The 22,969-nt window shown below is 34.1% G+C and overlaps 4 protein-coding genes across 4 annotated transcripts; all 4 read right to left on the minus strand.

Annotated features, from left to right (window-relative positions):
• Positions 1-6,157: 6,157 nt before the first annotated feature.
• On the minus strand, positions 6,158-6,343 carry LOC143408771 (keratin-associated protein 20-2-like). Its single transcript, XM_076868643.1, has one exon. The coding sequence runs from the start codon at positions 6,341-6,343 to the stop codon at positions 6,158-6,160; it is 186 nt and encodes a 61-aa protein (XP_076724758.1).
• A 3,545-nt stretch (positions 6,344-9,888) lies between these two features.
• LOC143408772 (keratin-associated protein 20-2-like) lies at positions 9,889-10,050 on the minus strand. Its single transcript, XM_076868644.1, has one exon. The coding sequence runs from the start codon at positions 10,048-10,050 to the stop codon at positions 9,889-9,891; it is 162 nt and encodes a 53-aa protein (XP_076724759.1).
• A 3,523-nt stretch (positions 10,051-13,573) lies between these two features.
• On the minus strand, positions 13,574-13,753 carry LOC143408773 (keratin-associated protein 20-1-like). The gene has a single exon (XM_076868646.1). The coding sequence runs from the start codon at positions 13,751-13,753 to the stop codon at positions 13,574-13,576; it is 180 nt and encodes a 59-aa protein (XP_076724761.1).
• Positions 13,754-17,051: 3,298 nt separating this feature from the next.
• On the minus strand, positions 17,052-17,234 carry LOC143408774 (keratin-associated protein 20-2-like). The gene has a single exon (XM_076868647.1). It carries the CDS (start codon positions 17,232-17,234, stop codon positions 17,052-17,054), a length of 183 nt encoding a protein of 60 aa, XP_076724762.1.
• Between the last annotated feature and the right edge of the window lie 5,735 nt (positions 17,235-22,969).

The following is a 22,969-nucleotide window of genomic DNA, read 5'->3' on the forward strand; positions in this document are numbered from 1 at the left end:
TACAAGTATCTAGCAAATGAACAAATGTCATGTCACTTAATAGGTGTACGAATAAGGCAGAGGGACCAAATAAATGATGTGATCCTTCTTTGTTTCCTCAGTTTTTCCTGATGATGAGGTATTGGTGGAAACAAGGTTACCGAATCATAGAAAGATGTTTTTTGTTTGAAATTAATATTCAATAAAATTTATTAAGATATAATTTTCATATAATAAATCATACCTGTTCAAGGATAACTCTATGAGTTAGAGTCTAAAATAAAACTGAATTATATTTCACCCCTCGAAATGTAGACATTGGAAGACTTGGTCGGGATGGAGGAACTTCTCCTGTTTTACAGTTGTTGAACCCAAATATCCTCTGATGTCTCAAGTCCTGTCAGTTCTGCTCATTGATGTCACCAAACACTGAAAATAATCATAGATGCATTGTCATGACAAAAACCTGCCTTTCCACATGCTTCTCATTCAGTTGAGACTTCTGAGGGAGTTTCACATAGTTCTGCCAGCCTCTTCCAGCTGCCAATTGACATTCATTTGTCATAGAACACGTGCCAATAACTTTTAAGTCATTGTATTGTATGTTGTATAAGAAAAGAAAAGCAGGGTTTTTTTTTCTTTTGAAATTGGACAATAAATATGTTTCTTGAGCAGATATCATTTATTTGCATTTTTTACAAGTAAACTAGAATACTAATGTGATTCTAGATTCATTTGCCCAATTTAATTACAAAGTCTGATATGTGGATGATGTCATCTTTTGCCTGTTTTGCATATTTCCAAGGGAGTCCATAAGTTCAACCTTGTCTATTCAAATCCTAGAAGGTTCAAACAATATTATGTTTCACTGTAGACACTAGTGCTGTTGGTGCTGCTAGTGGACTATTAGAAAATGTCTGACTGACCCAACTCAAACGAGAATTAATGAAAGAATAGGTTCTGAATTTTGGTTAAGGTCCATTTATCTCTTTTGGTCTAGTCTGTAGTAGATGCTCATTTGACTTTTCTGTTAAAGATGGTTCTTAATTGTGATGATTTTCTCATCACCTAGACATGAGCACAGTTGTATTATATTTTTTATCTCATTTGAAATGATTCTGTTTGTGTCTTAGGAAATGGACCCCTGTGACTTTCAATTTCTAAAATATCTCCAGGAGAAACCTGGCTCTGTTACAGTCAGTACTCTCCAAGCACATTCTTGTCAGATTATATCTTTGTATATCTCCAACTATGGTTTGCCAGCCACGAAAAATTAATAGTGGACTCAAAACTCTGCTGGTTACTCTGTGTCACAGCACTGTCCTGCCTGGCTCCTAGAATGGCCAATTTCACCCCTTCACCCATTTTCTCCTTCTTTAGAATGTCCTCCCCTTATTTTTTATTTTCCCCACCAGCAATTCCTTGCACTTACTGCTGTCAGTTTGTTTTCCAAGTGAAAGAGAACCAATTTAAGAGTGCAAAAAATTTGAATCCAGGGAAAATTAGCCTATGTAGGCAATTACATTTGATGATGACCAGAATTTAGAATGAAAAAGAAAATAATTTACTGCTAATTTGATACTTAAAATGAAACTAATTGTTTTGATAAGCTTATCTTGCTATGAATAGAACTTATATTTTTAAAAAGAAAATAAATTCATAAATTTTGAAATACTAACTAGTTGCCATGATGACAATCAATAATGAAATTTCAGTGCCCACATTTTCCATATGATAAAGTCTGAGTTATTTTGTGGGGAGAAGATATAGATACAGATATAAATATCAATATTGATACAGATACATATATATATATATATATATATATATGTACACACACACACACACACACACACACACACACACATATATATACAGTTTTATCCATCACTGTAAAAAGCACAAACAATTACTTTGAGACACTTTCACAGAGGCTGAACTATAGATGATATAATCCAACCACTGGTAGGACAAACAACACAAAACTTTAAATAGACAAATTTTAAAGTGATCTCATGTTATATACAAACATTATTGTATATAAAAAATATGAAAAACTTACAAAGGGTAGTTTTAGAAGATATGAAAAGATAAATATAAAAACAGGTTGTGTATGATCTTTTAGAATTAATACTCATACAACATTAAGTTTTGGATCCCTACTGACCACAGGAAAAATCTGCCATATTCCTTCTCTCTCTCATATTTCCATTAAAACCCCTGCACATAATTAATCACATCAAAATACATAAATGGACATGCTTCATTGATGGAGACAAATAAAAACAATTGTATTGAAGTAATATTTCCTATGCAATACTTTATTCAATATGAGGACATTTTATTCAGAACTTGACAAATATGATCATATTACATGTACTGTAAATTTATCAAGAGTAAACATTTCTACAATCACAGAATTCAAGAGATAAGGATGAATCAGGTAGTTGATTTCATTTCATTTTTCTTAGATACTTTGGTGTATAGTTGGTATTGTTGAAGGCATTTAACATTTTTCATGTGAAGAACGTTGGAGATGATTCCTGTAAGAAAGGATTTGAAAGCCAGTAGGCTCAGGAGCTGAGGAAATGCCTCAGTAGAAGCCATAGGAATAGTATCTTCTGTAGCAGAGTGGACGGCAGCATCCATAACCATAGCCACCATAGCCACCATAGCCACAGCCTAGGCCACCATAGCCATAGCCACCATAGCCACAGCCATAGCCACAGCCTAGGCCACCATAGCCATAGCCCAGCCCTCCATAGTAGTTGCCATAGTAGCAGCTCATGCTGTCAGGAGTGGAGTGTTCAGTTCAGGATCCGGATGTAGGTGTCTTGAGTCTGGATGTCACTGTCTGCCACCTGCCTTTTATATGGGTGCTGGGTGGGGAAAACCACAAACAGTGCCTGGTCATATTATCTCACTCATGTGCCTCAGACAATGTCATGAGTTTCTTGATTTATTTCAAAAACAAGCCTCATAACTGAGATAATTTTCTTCCTATGTCAGGATTCTGTCATCTGTTTATGGGCCTTTAAAATGAAATTCTAGCTCTATATTGAAGACCATGTATTGTTCTACATTTAGTGAGTTTAATGCTTACAATGTGATTATATAGTTCCATGTAAATTACGGAAGTAGGTATTTCCTTTTTATTTTTTGTTTTGGGTTGTTTCAATTCTTCAATGGAAGAAAAAGATTTTCCTTTCTTCCTTTCTTTCTTCCTCCCTTCCTCCCTCCCATCCTCTTTCCCTCCCATGTTTTCTCCCTCCTTCCCACTCTCTGTTTTCCTACTTTCTTCTTTCCTCCTTCCTTTCTTCCTTCCTTCCTTCCTTCCTTCCTTCCTTCCTTCTTTCCTTTCATTTCATATTTTATTCTTCTTGTGAAATTTGTGTTAATGTATTTTAAACTGTCCAGCAAATAAATTAACATTTTCCACTTAGAAATATTTTTTACTCCATGATTTTCTTCATCATTCCAAGTAAACATCATGGGTCAAGTGTAAAATGCTCTAAATTAAAGTTGGGTGTCCTACCCTACACTTTTTTTTTTTTAAATAGGTACTTCATTTTATAAGTGCCATGCAGTTACAGAAAGGACATGTCTCAAAAATGTATGGATAGGTCAGATGGACAAAATGAGGCATGTGCTTTGTCTTTGCTTCCTCAGTTTTTAGCTGCTGATGAAGTATGAGTGTAAACAAGGATGCTCAATCATGGAAAGATGTTTTTTTGTTTGATATTAATGTTCAATGAAATTATATTTACCTAAAAGACATTAGAACTATTTTAAGAGAATAGCTCAACCCTTAGACTGTCAGAGACAAATATAAACTATGTTCCACAACACTAAATGTAGGCATTAGAGGAACTGGTAAGGAAGACCAGAGCTTCCCTCTTATTTTATATTACTGTAAAACATCCTCTGACTTACAAATCCTGCCAGTTCTGCTACTCACCGTCACTAAACACTGAAAATATTCACAGGTGCATAGACATGATGAAAACCTGCTTTTGCCCAAGGTTCTCATTTAGATGATTTGATATTTCTGATAGAGATTCACATGGGTCTGCCAGCCTCTTTCACTTACCAATTGACATTTGTCATAAACTTTGTGCCAGTAATTTAATAATCATTGTATTGTGTGACATTTATGATCGTCTCTGTGTTTTTTCTGATTACAAGGGATTTTTGTCCATATCATGGCATGTTACAAGTGGCAAGAGGACCATGGAGAAAATGCAAGTGTTGCAAAAGAAAACAGTTTCTTCCTTTTGAAATTGGACAATAAGTCATATTTTTGGTCAGATATACTAAATTTAGTATTATACATATATTTGTTTCTGAAGGTAAATGTATTTAATTCTTTAACATTATTTATTTGCTTATTGAAAAGAACTAGAATTTAAATTTGATTGTTTGGTGCATTCCTCCAATTTTAGTACAAGCTCAAATATGTGGCTCTGATATGCTTGCTTTTGTTACCTGTTGCTTCTTTTGCATATTTTCACAGGAGTCCATAGCTCAACCTTTTTAATTAAAAATTTAGAAGGTCCAGAACAATATTTATTTAACCTTAGAGAGTTTTGTTGTTGTTACTCTTGGACTGTTAGAAAATATATGGTTGATCGAATTCAAACAAGACCTAACACAAAATTAGACTCTAAATTTTGGTTAGGGTCTGTTTACCTCTTTTCCCTATAGGAAAGAGGAATTACTCTTTGTTTTCCCCTTCTTTTAAGGATATTTTTTCCCTTAATTCCAGCAATGGTTTTCTCATCACCTTGATATAAACACAATTTTTTAAAAAAAATTTCCTTTTGAAATGATTCTGCTTTATATCTTAGGAAATGGACCCCTGAGACTTCAAAATTTCCAACTATCTCAAGGAGAAAGCTGGATCTTTTGAAGTCAGCATTCTCCTAGCACATGCTTGTCAAATTGTGTCTTTTTTTCATCTCCAACTATGATTGCCAGCCCTAAAGATTTGAAAATGGACTCAGATTTCTGTTGATTACACTGTGTCAGAGAAGCCTCTTGTCTGGCTCCAAGAATGGAGAATGGTAGAATTTTACCCAACTTTTAAAAACATTTTCCATCTTCAAAATATTGTTTTCCATATTCCTTACTTTTCCATCAGCACTTCATTGCATTTAATGCTGTCAGTTTGAGTTTCCCAAATGAAAAGTATCCACTTTAATAAGAGTGGAAAGAATTCGATTCTGGAGAAATTTAGTATATGTATTCAGTGTAGCATACACTGAATAAAGACCAGACTGTGAGGTGAAAAGGAAAACAAATGAATGCTATTTAGATACTGAGAAAATGGCTTATATTTTTATTAAATGCACCTTTCTATGCCTAATGCATCTATTTTTTAAAGACAAGTGTAAATTGATATATGTTCAAATGCTATTTGGTTGCCCTCATGGTAATCCAGAACACAATTATTACTGCAGACATTATCAATATGAGGAATCCTGTAGTCATTATTTAGGGAAGGAGATATGTTGCTGTACACTACACACACATAGATATTTTGAGATTCTTTTCACAGAGGCAGAGCTATAGATGATCTAATCTGATCACTGATTGTACTAACAACATAAAGCATATAAATACAGATATGGTTAAAATAGGTTGGTGTAAAATAAAAAAAGTTTTGTATAAGATAGCAATTTCAAAAAAGTACAAAGGGTAATTTTAGTTGACATGACAAGATATATAAAAACAGATGTTGTCTGATCTCTAAAAAGAATTAATATTTTTACATCATTAAATTTTATACCCCTAGTGAACACATGCAATTACAGAAATACACATATTACACCAATGGAGATAATTTAAGAGAATTGTAACACACCCATATTTCCAGTGAAATATAGTTTATTTCATAATATGTTTTTTTACAGAAAAATCAAGAGTCCAATTTGATTACATTTACAAAATGTTTTAATGATATTATCAAAGGAAAAACATTTCTCCAAATTATCATTCAATCTAAGAGGTAATGATGAATTAAAACAGTCATGCTGATTTCATGCAATTATCTCAGATAGTTTGGCATAGAGTTGGTATTGTTGAAGACATTCAAACATTCCTCATATGAAGAAATTTGGAATTGATTCTAGTGAGACAGGAGGTTAGAGCCAATAGGCTCAGCAGGTGAGGAAATATCTCAGTAGAAGCCATAGGACCAGCATCTTCTGTAGCAGAGTGGACGGCAGCATCCATAACCATAGCCACCATATCCACCATATCCACCATATCCACCATAGCCACCATAGCCACAGCCATAGCCACAGCCTAGGCCACCATAGCCATAGCCCAGCCCACCATAATAGTTGCCATAGTAGCAGCTCATGCTGTCAGGAGTGGAAAGTTCAGTGCAGGATAAGGATGTAGGTGTCTTGAGTCTAGATGGCACTGTCTGCCACCTGCCATTTATATACCATGGGTGCTGGGTGGGGAAAACCACAGGCAGGGCATAGTCATATTATCTCACTATTGTGCTTCAAACAAAGTCATGTGTATCTTTACTTATTGCAAAAACAAGCCTCATAACTGAGATAATTTTGCTCTTATGTAAGGTATCCATGATTCATTTATTTATTTAAATGAAATTCTTGTTCTATTTTAAATGCAATGTCTCTTTTATATTTAATTAATAGAATCTGTATGATTTGATTACATGATGTAAATCATAAAAATAAGTATTTCCATTTTATTTTGTTTTGTGTTGTTGCCATGTTTCAAAAGAAGGAAAGTGTTTTTCCTTCCTTCCTTTTTTCTTTCTCTCTCCATTTCTTTCTTTCCTATTCTTCTTTCTCGTGAAATTAAACTTGACATGCATTTCAAACATTCCAGAAATTAAATGGCCATTTGACAGTTGGAAATTATATTTGTTCAATTTTCCACTTCCTTATCCCAAATAAAGTTTATAGCTACAAGTGTAAATCACCCCAAGGTAAAGTTGGGTCCCCAATCTTTGACTCTTATTTGGGATGGGGTACTGAGTAAAGAAATGAGGAGTGCTTAGCCACAGAGTCACATCCCTAGCCATTTTTATTTTTTACTTTGTGACAGGGTCTTTCCATGTTGCTTTGAGCCTCTCTAAGATGCTGCGATTGGCTTTAAACTTGGGATCCCCCTACCACAGACTCTTGAGTCCCAGGGATTATAGACCTGTGCCAATGTGCAAGGCTTTAACTTTTTAATAGCTGTCACATTTGCTCTTAGAAGTGTTTTGGAGATGAAAGACTGAAATGTCACTTAAAAGGTGTACGGATAGGTCAGAGGGACCAAATAATCCATGCATTCCTTCTTTGTTTCCTCATTTTTTCTTGATCATGAGTATTGGTAGAAACAGGTTACTCAATCATAGAAAGATGTTTTTTTTTTTAATAGAAATTTTCAATAAAATTTATTAAAAAATAATTTTTATATAATAAATTATACCTACTGTAACAGGACAACTCTATGAGTTGAGTCCAAAGTAAATCTAAATTATGTTCCACCCCTCGAAATGTAGACATTGGAAGAATTGGTCGGGATGGAGGAACTTCTCCTGTTTTACAGTTGTAGAACCCAAATGTCCTCTGATGTCTCAAGTCCTGTCAGTTCTGCTCATTGATGTCACCAAACACTGAAAATAATCATAGATGCATTGTCATGACAAAAACCTGCCTTTCCACATGCTTCTCATTCAGTTGAGACTTCTGAGGGAGTTTCACATAGTTCTGCCAGCCTCTTCCAGCTGCCAATTGACATTCATTTGTCATAGAACACGTGCCAATAACTTTTAAGTCATTGTATTGTATGTTGTATAAGAAAAGAAAAGCAGGGTTTTTTTTTCTTTTGAAATTGGACAATAAATATGCTTTTTGAGCAGATTTAATACATTTAGTATTAGGGAAATTACATTACCTTTGTGAAGCTGAATTTGTTAAATAATTTACCATGTCATTCACTTGCTTCTTTTAAAAGTAAACTTGTATATTAATTTGATTCTAGATTCATTTGCCCAATTTAATTACAAATTCTGATATGTGGATGATGTCATCTTTTGCCTGTTTTGCATATTTCCAAGGGAGTCCATAAGTTCAACCTTGTCTATTCAAATCCTAGAAGGTTCAAACAATATTATGTTTCACTGCAGACACTAGTGCTGTTGGTGCTGCTAGTGGACTATTAGAAAATGTCTGACTGACCCAATTCAAATGAGAATTAATGAAAAAATAGGTTCTGAATTTTGGTTAAGGTCCATTTATCTCTTTTGATCTAGTCTGTAGTAGATGCTCATTTGTCTTTTCTGTTAAAGATGTTTCTTAATTGTGATGATTTTCTCATCACTTAGACATGAGCACAGATGTATTATATTTTTTATCTCATTTGAAATGATTCTGTTTGTGTCTTAGGAAATGGACCCCTGTGACTTTCAATTTCTAAAATATCTCCAAGGAGAAACCTAGTTCTGTTAAATTCAGTATTCTCCAAGCACATTCTTGTCTGATTGTGTCTTTGTGTATCTCTGACTATGGTTTGCCAGTCCTGAAAAATTAAAAGTGGACTCAAAACTCTGCTGGTTACTCTGTGTCACAGCACTGTCCTCCCTGGCTCTTAGAACCACCAATTTCACCCCTTCACCCATTTTCTCCTTCTTCAGAATGTTCTCTTATTCCTTATTTCTCTCACTAGCATTTCCTTGAACTTAATGCTTTCAGTTTGTTTTCCAAGTGAAACATAACCAATTTAAGAGTGCAAAGAATTTGAATATAGGTAAAATTAGCCTATGTAGGCTTGTACATTTAATGAGGACTAGAGTTTGGGATGAAAAAGAAAATAACCTCCTGCTAATATGATACTTAAAATGCAACTCATGGTTTTGATAAGTTTACCTTGTTATGAATGGAACCTAATTTTTTTTAAAATAGAAAATAAATTCATATATTTTGAAATACTATTTAGTTGTCATGATGACAAACAATAATGTCATTTCAATGTACACATTTTCAATAGCATAAAGTCTGAGTCATTTTGAGGGGAGAAGATAAAGATACAGATACATATATAGATATCAATATTGATATAGATACATATCAATGGGTATACATACATTTGTACATACATATATCTATGCATATCTATATCTATATACCTACATATAGATAGATAGATATAGATATACACTTTTATCCACCACTGTAAAAAGTGCAAACAATCACTTTGAGTCACTTTCACAGAGGCTGAGCTATAGATGATATAATGTAACCACTGGCAGGACAAACAACACAAAACTTTAAAAGAAAGATTTAAAAATGATCTCATGTTATATACTCACATTATTATATATAAAAAAAAACATCTAAAAAACTTACAAAGGGTGATTTTAGAAGATATGAAGAGACATATATAAAAACAGATTGTGTATGATCTTTTAGAATTAATACTCATGCAATATTAATTTTTGGATCCCTACTGACCACAGGAAAGATTTGTCATACTTTTTTTCTCTCTCATATTTCCATTAAGCCCCTGCACCTGATTAATCACATCCAAATGCGCAAATGGACATGCTTCCATGATGGAGACGAATAAAAACAATTGTATCAATGTAATATTTCCAATGTAACACTTTATTTACTATAAGGTATTTAACATAGAAGTTGACAAATTTCATCACATTTCACACGCTGTGTAATTATCAAGAATAAACATTTCTCCAATCACACAATTCAAGCGATAAGGATGAATCAGGTAGTTGATATCATTTCATTCATTTTTCTCAGACACTTTGGTGTATAGTTGGTATGTTGAAAGCATTTAACATTTTTCATATGAAGAAAGTTGGAGATGATTCCTGCAAGACATGATGTAACAGCCAGCAGGCTCAGTTGCTGAGGAAATGCCTCAGTAGAAGCCATAGGAATAGTATCTTCTATAGCAGAGTGGGCGGCAGCATCCATAACCATAGCCACCATAGCCACCATAGCCATAGCCTAGGCCACCATAGCCATAGCCACCATAGCCATAGCCCAGCCCACCACAGTAGTTGCCATAGTAGCAGCTCATGCTGTCAGGAGTGGAGTGTTCAGTTCAGGATCAGGATGTAGGTGTCTTGAGTCTGGATGTCACTGTCTGCCACCTGCCTTTTATATGCCATGGGTGCTGGGTGGGGAAAACCACAGACAGTGCATGGTCACATTATCTCACTCATGTGCCTCAGACAACATCATGAATATGTTGACTTATTGCAAAACAAACCTCATAACTGAGATAATTTTGTTCCTATGTCAGAATTCCATGATCTATTCATGGACTTTTAAAGATGAAATTCCTGTTCTATTTTGAATGCCAAGTGTTGTTCTACATATAGTTAATTGAATACCTATGATATGATTATATAGGACCATGTAAGTTATGAAAACAGGTATTTCAATTTGATTTTTGTTTTGTTTCCATTCTTGAATAGAAGATGAGATTTTCCTTCCTTCTTCCCTGCCTACCTTCCTTCCTTCCTTCCTTCGATTCCTCTCTTCTCCTTCTTTTCTCTTCTTCTTTGAAATTATCCTTAATTTTTATTTCAAGCTTTCCAGAAAACACATGTTAATTTTCCAGTTATAAACCACATTTGCTCCGTGGTTCCTTTTTTATCCCAAATGATGATAATAGATACAAGAGTAAAGCACTGAAAAGTAAAATTTGGTGCTCCAACCTCAACTCTTAGTGTTTTGTAATAAGTGTCACATTCATTCTTTGAAATACCATGGAGGTACAGGAATGTCATGTCTTTTAAAAAGTGCGCGGATAGTGCTGGAGTTGTGGCTCAGTGGCAGAGAGCTTGCCTAGCATGTTTGATGCACTGGGTTTGATTCTCAGCACCACATATAAATAAATTAATAAAATAAAAGCCCATCGACAATCTAAAAAATATCTTTAAAAAGTGAATGGACAGAACAGAGGGAAACAATGAGCCATGCACTCCTTATTTGCTTCCTCAATTTTTAGCTTATGATGAAGTATTGGTGGAAACAGGATACTCACTCTTGCAAAGATGTTTTTGCTTGAATATCAATAGTTAATTATTCTATGAAGTTCAATTTACGTAAAATAAATTAGACCTGTTATAAGAGGATAAATCAACATCTGAGACATAGAAAAATCTAAATTATGTTCCATCATTCTTACTGCAGACGTTGGAGAATTGGTAAGAAGGAAGGAGCTTCCACTCTTATTTTATAATTGCTGAACCCAAAAGACCTCTGACTCACAAATTCTGCCAGTTCTGCTCCTTGCTTGCACTGCACCCTGAATATTTCTACAGGTGTGTAGATATGTCAAAAACTTGCTTTCCATCACCCTTAGGTTCTCATTCAAATCACTTGTGACTTCTGAGAGAAATTCATAGGTCTGCTAGCTTCTTTCAGCTACCCATTTACATTTATTTTTCATTGACAATGTGCCAATGATACTTTCAGTATTATTTTGTATTGTGTGTTACAAAAACAAGACAAGACTGCAGTTCTCTTCCTTTTGAAATTGGACTATAAATCATGTTTTGTCAGCGGGTTTAGTATATTTAGTATTAGTTACATTACATTGTTTCTCTGAAATTAAGTTTGTTAAATAATTGACTGTTTCATTCATTTGCCTTTTTAAAAGCAAACTAGAAATTTAATTTAATTCTTGGTTCATTTCTACAAGTTTAGTACAAGTTCCAATATGTGGCTTTTGTTATCTGTTGCTTTTTGTGCATATTTCCATGGGAGTCCATGAGTTCAAACTTGTCTATTAAAATCCTAGAAGATTCAGAACAGTATTATGTTTCACCTTAGAGAATTGTATTGTTGCCTCTGTTCTTGAACTGTTAGAAAATGTCTGAGTGACCCAATTAAAGCAAGTATTAATGCAAAATTAAGCTCTGAATATTGGTTAGGGTCCATTTACCTCTTTTGGTCTAGACTGCAGTGGATGCTCTTTTGTCTCCTCTGATAAAGATGGTTCTTCTTAATTCTAGTGATGATTTTCTCATCTCCTTGATAGGAATACAACTTGTATTATTTTTTAAATCTCATTTGAAATGATTCTGCTTTGTGTCTTAGGAAATGGACCCCTGTGACTTCCAATTTCTACAATATCACAAGGACAAACCTGGCTCTGTTAAGGTCAGTATTTTCGAAGCACATTCTTGTCAGACTGTGTCTTTGTATGTTTCTAACTATGGTTTGCCAGTATGAAAAATTTATGGACTCAAAATTCTGTTGGTCCCTCTGTGTCACCACACCATCCTGCCTGTGTCCTAGAATGGCCAATTTCACCACTTCACTCATATTCTCCATCCTTAGAATGTTCTCCCCTTATTCCTTATTTTCCCCACTAGTATTTCTTTGCACTTAATGCCGCCAGTTTGTTTCCCAAGTGAAACATAATGGCTTTAAGTGTGCAAAGAATTTGATTCTGAGAAAATTAGCAAATGGAGTCCTGTTCATTTGATGAAGACTCACTCAACTTTGGAATAAAAATGAAAATAAACTACTGCTAATTTGATTATGAGGAAACAGCTCATGGTTTGATTAATTTATCTTACTATTCATGGTGCCCAATTTTCCCTAAGAGAAGAAATTATTATTTATTTTGAAATTATTTATTTTGAAATACTATGGAGTTGCCATGATGATAACACATTAGGTCATTTCATTGCACACATTTTCAATATGATAAAGTCTGCAGTTATTTTTTAGGGAGGAGCTGTATTTACAAATGCAGATATAGATATCAAGATATTGATAAAGATAGATGTTCATATATACTTATGTATACATATTTACATACACATATCTCTCTATATAAATACACACATCTAAACATCTATGTGTCATTGTATACACACATTTAATTTGAGATTCTTTCACTGAGGCTGAGCTATAGATGATATATTCTCACCACTGATGGTGCAAATGACACAAATCTATAAATACAAATATTTTTAAATGATCTCATGTTGTATAAAAACTATCGTATATTATATAAATTTTAAAAAGCTTAAAATCAAAGGGTAATTTTAGAGGCTCTTAAAAGATAAATAAAATAGAATTTGTATGATCCCTGAAAGACTTAATATTTGTACATTAATTTAAACTCCTAATGACCACAAAGTAACTGTAAGATTCTCCTTCACTCTTTGTCTCTCTCTCTCTAGCATTTCTATGAACACATAAGACTAATCACAAGCACATGTACCAATACACACTCACACACACAAATGGACACATTTCAATAGAATTGTAAGACAGCAACGTTTCCAGTGAAATACAATTTATTTCATAATATGTATCTTTTACATATTGTGATTCAAATCTGATCACAATTTATATAGTGTATAAAGGTAATTATGAAATGAAAACGTTTCTCTAACAATTACACAATCAAAGGTTAAGATAAATTAAAACAGGTGTGCTGATTTCATTCATTTTTCTCAGAGAGTTTGGAGTTGGTATTTTTGAAGACATTTAACATTTTTCATGTGAAGAAAGTTGGAGATGATTACAGTAAGACAAGACATGACAGCCAGTAGCTCAGCAGCTGAGGAAATGCCTCAGTAGAAGCCATAGGAATAGTATCTTCTGTAGCAGAGTGGGCGGCAGCATCCATAACCATAGCCACCATAGCCACCATAGCCATAGCCTAGGCCACCATAGCCACAGCCATAGCCACAGCCTAGGCCACCATAGCCATAGCCCAGGCCTCCATAGTAGTTGCCATAGTAGCAGCTCATGCTGTCAGGAGTGGAGTGTTCAGTTCAGGATCAAGATGTAGGTGTCTTGAGTCTGGATGTCACTGTCTGCCACCTGCCTTTTATATGCCATGGGTGCTGGGTGGGGAAAACCACAGGCAGTGCATGGTCACATTATCTCACTCATGTGCCTCAGACAACATCGTGAACATCTTTACTTATTGCAAAACAAGCCTCATAACTGAGATAATTTTGTTCCTACGTCAGGATTCTGCAATTCATTTATGGGCCTTTAAAATGAAATTCTTGGTCTATTTTGAATGCTTGTCTCTTTTTTTATATAGTTAATTGAGAACCTATGATATGATTATGTAGTACTGTGTAAATTATGAAAGTAGGTATTTCACTTGGATTATTGTTTTGTTTCATCCATTCTTAATAGAAGAATTTCCTTCCTTCCTTCCATCCTTCTTTCTACTTTCTTTTCATTTTTTTCTTGTGAACTTAATTTATATTTTCAACTTTCAAAAAACACATGTTCATGTTTTATTTAGAAACCACATTTTCTCCATGATTCCCTTTTTCATCCACCACGAATGTTACAAATGCTAAAGCACCCTAAGGTAAGTTGGATGCTATATTCTCAATTCTTCATGTTTTATAATAGTTGTCACATTTACTCTTTAAAATGCCATGCAGATGCAGGAATGTCATGTTTCTGTAAAAGTGCATGGATAGAACAGAGGGACCAAATGAACCATGAGCTCCTTCTTTGCTTCCTCAAATTTTAGCTGATGGTTAAACATTGGTGTAAACAAGGATAATCAGTCATGGAACAATTTTTTTTGTTTCCTTATCAATAATTTATAAATTTATTAATATTCAATTAATAACAAATAAACTAAAACTATAATAAGAAGATAGATCAACACCTTAGCTAGTCAGAGACAAATCTAAATTAGGTTCCACCACTCTTAATGTAGACATTGGAGGAACTGGTAAGGAGACTTCAGTCTGATTTTAATTTTGCTGAACTCAAAAGTCCTCTGACTCACAACTCTCACCAGTTGTTCTCCTTGCTGTCACTGAACACTGAAAAGAGTCACAGGTACATACACATAATGAAAACCTGCTTTTCCCAAGGTTCTCCTGCAGATCATTTGAGACTTCTGAGAGAAATTCACATAGATCTGCTTGTGTCTTTCACCTACTAATTGATATTTATTTTTCATAAACAATATGCCAATAAATTTTAAGTCATTGCATTGTGTGTTGCCAAAAAAAGATAGCAAATATTTTATTTTTTGAAACTGACCAATAAATCAAGTTTCTTAAGCAGGATTGATGCATTTAGTAATAGGCATATTACATTCCTTTTCTGAAGGAAAATTTGTTAAATAATTTACTACATTATTAATTTGCTTTTTAGAAAAAGAACTTCAATTTTAATTTGATGATTGGTTCATTTTTCCAGTTTTGGTGCAAGTTCCAGTTATGGCTGATGTTATCTCTTGCCTCTTTTGCATATTTCCAAGAGAGTCCATAAGTTCAACATTTTCTATGAAAATTTTAGAGGATCCAGAGCAATACTATATTTTACCTTATAAACTAGTGTTGCTGTTACTGGTTTTGCTCTTGGACTATTAGAAAATGTGTGACTGGCCCAATTCAAACAAGGACTGATGCAAAATTAGGCTCTGAATTTTGATTAGGGTCCACTTACTTCTTTTGGTCTTGTCTATAAATGATGCCTTTTGTATCCTTCTGTTAAGCATTTTAATCTTCTGGTGATGATTTTATCATTGTCTTGATACAAACACAGTTTTTATTATTTTTCAATCTCATTTGAAATGATTCTGTTTTGTGTCTTAGGAAATGGAGCCCCGTGACTTCCAATTTCTAAAATATCTCAAGGAGACACCTGGCTCTAGTCAGTATTTTTCCAGCACATTCTGTCAGATTATGTCTTTGAATGCCTCAAAATATGGTTTGCCGGGCTTGAAAAATTAAAAGCGGACTTTGAATCCGCCTACTCTCTGTCACAGCCCCGTCTTGCCTGGCTCCTAGGCCTGCCAATTTCTCACCTTCACCAAATTTCTCTGTCCTCACAATATTCACCCCATTATTTCTTACTTTCCCCACCAGACGTTCCATTTAATGCTGTCAGTTTGTTCCCCAGGTGAAACATAACCACTTTAAGAATGCAAAGAATTTGATTATAAAGTAAATTAGCCTATATAGGTGCATACATTGCATAAGACCGGATTTTGAGATGAAAAATAAAATACCCTGATGCTAATTTGATACTTGGAAAGTAGCTCATGGTTTTGATAAATTATCTTGCTATACGTACTTGCTAATTTTTCCTAAATACAAAAATAAGTTTACATGTTTTGAAATACAATTTAGTTGTCATGGTGATAATCCATAATGCCATTATTAGTGCACATATTTTCAATTTTGATAAAGTTTTCAGTCATTTTTTAGGGAGGAGATATAGATACAGATACAAACATAGATATCAATATCAATATAGAGATGGATATAGATGTCTACATATGTACATATACATATCTATATAGAGAGATTTATGTATTTCATACATATTTATCTCTCAATGCAAACACATGAACAATTAATTTGAGATACTTTCACAAAGACAGAGGTATAGATGATATATTACAACCACTGGTGGTGCAAGTGAAATGAAACATTAAACAGAAAGATTTTAAAATGATCTCATGTTGTGTACATACACTACTGTATAAAAAAAAGCCATCCAAAAAACTTTACAAAGAAGGGTAATTTTAGGAGTGATATAAAGATATATATATATAAAGAAATTTTGTATGATCTCTTAGAAAAGACTTATTTATACTATTAATTTTGGGATTCATAATGACCACAGAAGAATTCAGGCATACTCTTTCTCTCTCATTTCTATAAACCCCCCACACATGATTAATCATATCCAAATATACAAATGGACATGCTCCACTGATGGGACAAATGAAAACTATTGTAACAATATTTCAAATGAAATACAGTTTATTTAATAATATGGATGTTTGTATAGAAGTGGACAGTCAAATTCAACCACATTTTTTGCAGTGTTATAATTATTAAAAAAAAACACATTTCTCCAAACTATCATTCAATCTAAGAGATGAGATAAGAATTAATCAAAACAGGTGGCTGATTTCATTCATTTTTATCAGACACTTTGGTGTATAGTTGATACTGTTGAAGACATTTAACATTTTTCATGTGAAGAAAGTTGGAGATGATTCCAGTAAGACAGAACATGACAGCCAATAGGCTCAGCAGCTAAGGAAATGCTTCAGTAGAAGCCATAGGAATAGTATCTTCTGTAGCAGAGTGGGCGGCAGCATCCATAACCATAGCCACCATAGCCACCATAGCCACCATAGCCATAGCCACCATAGCCACAGCCATAGCCACAGCCTAGGCCACCATAGCCGTAGCCCAGCCCACCATAGTAGTTGCCATAGTAGCAGCTCATGCTGTCAGGAGTGGAACGTTTAGTTCAGGATCAGGATGTAGGTGTCTTGAGTCTGGATGTCATTGTATGCCACCTGCCTTTTATAAACCGTGGGTGCTGGGTGGGGAAAACCACAAGCAGTGCATGGTCACATTATCTCACTCATGTGCCTCAGACAACATCATGAATATCTTTATTTATTGCAAAACAAGCCTCATAACTGAGATAATTTTGTTCCTCTGTCAGGATTCCCTGAAGCGTTCATGGATCTTTAAGATGAGATTCCTATTCTGTTTTGAATGCCAACTATCATTCTACATATTGTAAATTGAACACCCATGACATGATTACATAGGACATGTAAGCTATGATAATAGGTATTTCACTTTAAATTTTGTTGTGTATTGTTTCCATTCTTAAATATAAGAAAGTCTTCCTTCCCTCCTTCTTTTCCTCTCTTCTCTTCCTTTTCAATTTTGGAATTATCCTTAATTTATATTTTAAACTTTCCATAAAACACATGTTCATTTTTCAGTTATAAACCACATTTGCTCCATGGTTCCCTTTTTCATCCCAAATGAATTTTATAGATGCAAATGTAAAACAGTGTAAGATAAAGTTGGGTGCTCCACCCTCAGCTCTTTCTTTTTTATACTAACTATCACATTTACTCTTTCCAATGCCTTGCAGGTGCAGGAATGGCATTAGGGCTGGGGTTGTGGTTCAGTGGTTGAGTGACCTGAGTTCAATCCCTGGTACCCACCCCTCAAAAATGTGCGTGGATAGATCAGAGGGACTAAACGAGTCATGCACTTCTTCTTTCCTTTCTCAATTTTGAGTTGATGATAAAGAATTGGTGGAAACAAGGATATTCAGACTTGAAAAGTTATTTTTTTTGTTGTTTGGTTATTAATAGTTTATTAAACTCATTAAAATTTCATTCACATAAAATCAACAAGACCTATTAGAAGAGGATAACTCGACACCTGAGACAGAGATAAATCTAAATTATGTCCCACTACACTTTATGCACGCATTGGAGGAATTGGTAAAGAAGGAAGGAGCTTCCATTTGATTCTATAGTAGCTGAACCCAAATGTGTGCTGACTGGAGATATCCTGCCATTTCTGCTCCTTGCTATCAGTGAATACTAAAAGAGTCACAGGTACATAGGCATGATGAAAGTCTGCTTTTGTCCAGGATTCTTGTTTAGAACATATGCGACTTTGGAGAGAAATGCATGGTGTCTGGTAGCCTTTTTCAGCTACCCATTGACATTTTTTTTTTTTTGTCATAGACCATGTGCTGAAAAATTTTAAGTCATTGTGTTGTGTGTTGCAAATACAAATAAACAACAGCAACAGCAACAACAAAATAGAAAGTATCTTGACTTTTGGGGGGATTCTATAATAAATTTAACTTTTTAAGCAGGATTAATGTATTTATTATTGTGCATATTACATTGCTTTTCTGAAGCTAAATTGTTAAATAATTTCTCATATCATTTATTTGTTTTTTAAAAAGAGAACTAGAAATTTAATTTGATTCTTGGATTCATTTCTCCTATTTTACTACAAATTCTGATATGTGGTTGATGTTATCTATTGCCTTTTTTGGAAATTCCCAAGGAAGTCCATAAGTTCAACCTGTAGTCATTCCCCTTGGACTATTAGAAATGGTCTGGGGCTGGGGATGTGGCTCCAGCAGTACTCCGGTCTCCTGGCATGCACGGGGCACTAGGTTCGATCCTCAGCACCACATGCAAATAAAGATGCTGTGTCCGCTGAAAACTAAAAAATAAATATTAAAAAATTCTCTCTCTCTCTCTCAAAAAAAAAAAAGAAAAGAAAAAGAAAAAGAAAGAAATGGTCTGACTGGCCCAATTCAAATAAGGATTAATGCAAAAAGTAAGGCTCTAAATTTTAAGATCCACTTACTTCAATTGGTCTAGTCTGTAGTGAATGGTCATTTGTCTCCTCTGTTAAGGATATTCTTTTTTTTAATTCTAATGATGATTTTCTCATCATGTTGATATGAACACAGTTCTCTATATTTTTTAGATCTCATTTGAAATGATTCTGCTTTGTGTCTTAGGAAAGGGATCCCTGTGACTTCCAGTTTCTAAAATATGTCAAGGAGAAACCTGGCTCTGTTTTAGTCAGTATTCTCCCACTGCATTCTTGTCAGATTGTGTCTTTGTATGTCGCCAACTATGGTGTACCAGCCCTGAAATATTAAAAGTAGACTCATAATTTAGCTGGTTACGCTTTGTCCCAGTACCACCTTGACTGGATTCTAGAACTTTCATTTTCACCCCTTCACCCATTTTCTCCATCTTCAGAATATTTGCCCCCTTTTTTTTCTTACTTTTTCCATCAGCATTTTCTTGTACTTAATTCTGTCAGTCTGTTTTCCAAGTGAAGCATAACTAACCTAAGAGTGAAAAGAATTTGATTCAGGAGAATAATTATACTGTGAAGTCGTTGTTATTTGATGAAGACCAGATTTGGGGGTGAAAAAGAAAATAACCTAATGCTAATTTGATACTTAGAAAATAGCTCGTGTTTTTGATAAATTTATCTTGATATACAGTAGCTAACATCTTATAAAGAGAATAGATTTATATATTTTGAAACATTATTTAGTTGCCATGATGATAATCCATAATATCTTTATTAATGTACACATTTTGAAATTGATTCCTTAGTCATTGTTTAGAGGGAAGATGTAGATACAGTTAAAGATATGGGTATAGAAATAAATACAGAGATAAATATTGATGTATATAGAGAGATATTTATATAGACTTATTTACATACATATATCTATCCTTAACTGTACTCACAAGCACACACACACACACACACATACACACACACCATTAATTTGAGGTGCTTTTCACAGAGGCAGAACTGTAGATGATAAAATCCAACCAGTAGGGGTGCAAATGACACAAAACATTAAATGCAAAGAGTTTCAAATAATCTTATGTTATATACATCCATCATTGTATTAAATACCATTTAAAAAACTTATAAACAAAGGATCATTTTAGGAGAGATGAAAAAACATGTGTAAAAATAGATTTTGTATGATCACTTAGACATAATTATTTTTGTACTGTTAATTATTGGACCACATACGACTCCAAAATAATTATGGCATACTCCTTCTTTCTCTCCCAGTTCTATAAAAACACCACTCACATCACAATACACAAATCACATTTTATAATGATAGGGAAATAAAAACAATTGCAACAGAGTCACATTTCTTATGAAATAGTTTATTTAATAATATAAACTTTTAAAACAGAAGTTGACATTCAAATTTGATCACGTTTTACATAACGTTATAGTGATCAAAGAAAAAAAAACATTTATTCAAACTATTCCACCATGAAGAAATAAGGTGAATTAAAACTGGTAGCTGATCTCATTCATTTATTTCAGATAATTTGGTATATAGTTCGTAGTGTTGAAGATATTCAAACATTTCTCACTCAAAGAAAATTGGATGATTCCAGTGAGACAGGAGGTTAGAGCCAGTAGGCTCAGCAGCTGAGGAAATGCCTCAGTAGAAGCCATAGGAATAGTATCTTCTGTAGCAGAGTGGACGGCAGCATCCATAACCATAGCCACCATAGCCACCATAGCCACAGCCTAGGCCACCATAGCCATAGCCACCATAGCCACAGCCATAGCCACAGCCATAGCCACAGCCTAGGCCACCATAGCCATAGCCCAGGCCTCCATAGTAGTTGCCATAGTAGCAGCTCATGCTGTCAGGAGTGGAGTGTTTAGTTCAGAATCAAGATGTAGGTTTCTTCAGTCTGGATGTCACTGCCAGTGGCCTTTTATACGCCCTTGGTGTTGGGTGGGGAAAACCACAGGCATTGCATAGTCATATTATCTCACTAATATGCCACAGCCAATGTCATAAATATCTTGAATTATTGCAAAAACAAGCCTCATAACTGAGATGATTTTCTTCCTGTGTCAAGATTCCATGATCTGTTTATGGGCCTTTAAAATGAAATTCTTGTTCCATTTTTAATGCCATGTATAATTCTACATAGAGTTAACTGAATACTTATGATATGATTATATAGTACCATATAAATTATGAAAGTAGGTATTTCATTTTTATATAGTTTTTGTTGTTTCCATTCTTTAATGGAAGATGAGATTTTCCTTTCTTTATTCCTTTCTTCCTTCCTTTTCTCATTTTTCTTCTAGTTAAATTGTTTTTTATTGTTCAACATTTGTTTCATGTTTTTTTTTTCATCCATAACGATGGTTATAATTACAAGTGTTAAGCCCTCTAAGGTAAGTTGGGTGCTCTATCCTCACCCTTTACTATAATAGCTATCACATTCATGCTTTCAAAAGAAGAACAAATCAACACCCAAAGCAGTAGAAGAGAAGAAATAAATTAAAACTAGAGATGAAATCAATGAAAATAAAACAAAAGAAACAATCCAAAAATTTACAAAATAAAAGTTTGTTCTTTGAATCATAAATAGAATTGATAAACCCTTAGCAAAACTAATGAATAGAATGACAGAGAAAACTCAAATTACAAAAGTTCACAGTGAAAAAATAAATATCACAATGAACACTACTGAAATGTAGTTGATAATCGAACTATTTTGCAAATTTATATGCTAATAAAATAACAAATCTTGATGACATCAACAAATTTCTAGAGACAAATGACCTGCCCATACTGAATCAGGAAGACAGAAAAATTAATCAGATCAATTTCAAGCCATGAAATTTAAGATGACATCATAAGTCTACCAAGAAAAAAGAGCCCAGGACCAGATAGATTTTCAGCCAGGTTATAACAGACCTACAAAGAAGACCGCCCCCCCCCCCAAAAAAAAACCCAATATTTATCAAATTATTGCATGAAACAGAAAAGGAGGACACGCTTCAAAACTCATCCTATGAAGCTGGTGTCACACCAATGCCAAAACTGGAAAAAGATACATCAGGAAAAAAAGTTTCAAACCAATATCCCTAATGACCATAGATGAAGGATTCTTAAAAAAAATCCTTACAAATTGTATACAGAAACATATTAAAAAGATAGTGTTTCATGATCAAGTGGGGTTCATTCCAGGGAAGCAAGGTTGGTTAAATATATGGACATCGATAAATATAATTCATTTCCTCAATAGACTCAAAGACATAGATCACACGTTTGTCACAATAGATGCAGAAAAAACATTTGGCAAAATACAGTATCCCATTCATGTTCAAAACACTAGAAAAACTAGGGATATTGGGGATATACTTCAACATTGTAAAAGCTATATATAGTAAACCCAAGGCCAACATCATTCTAAATGGAGAAAAATTAAAAGCATTCCTTCTAAAACCAGGAACAAGACAAGGATGCCCTCTTTCACCACTTCTATTCAACACAGTCCTGGAAACACTAGCCAGAACAATTAAATGGAAGAAAGAAATTAAAGGGAGACAATTAAAAAAGAAGAACTGCAACAATCTCTATTTGCTGATGACACGATTCTGATTTATAAGACCCAAAATGCTCCACTAGAAAATCTCTAGAATTCAGCAAATTAGCAGGATATAAAATTAATATCAATAAATCAGTTGTGTTCATATACATCAATGGTGAATCAACTGAAAGAGAAATTAGAAAACCTATGCCATTCACTATAGCCTCAAAATATGAAATATTTGGGAATCAATCTAACATAAGCTGTGAAAGACCTCTATAATAAA

Source organism: Callospermophilus lateralis, chromosome 10 (genome assembly GCF_048772815.1).
Source record: "Callospermophilus lateralis isolate mCalLat2 chromosome 10, mCalLat2.hap1, whole genome shotgun sequence".
NCBI classification, from domain to species: domain Eukaryota; kingdom Metazoa; phylum Chordata; class Mammalia; order Rodentia; family Sciuridae; genus Callospermophilus; species Callospermophilus lateralis.

Coding starts and splice junctions, on each gene's coding strand:
- LOC143408771 (XM_076868643.1), bottom strand. CDS start 6,343: ATGAGCTGCTACTATGGCAACTATTATGGTGGGCTGGGCTATGGCTAT.
- LOC143408772 (XM_076868644.1), bottom strand. CDS start 10,050: ATGAGCTGCTACTATGGCAACTACTGTGGTGGGCTGGGCTATGGCTAT.
- LOC143408773 (XM_076868646.1), bottom strand. CDS start 13,753: ATGAGCTGCTACTATGGCAACTACTATGGAGGCCTGGGCTATGGCTAT.
- LOC143408774 (XM_076868647.1), bottom strand. CDS start 17,234: ATGAGCTGCTACTATGGCAACTACTATGGTGGGCTGGGCTACGGCTAT.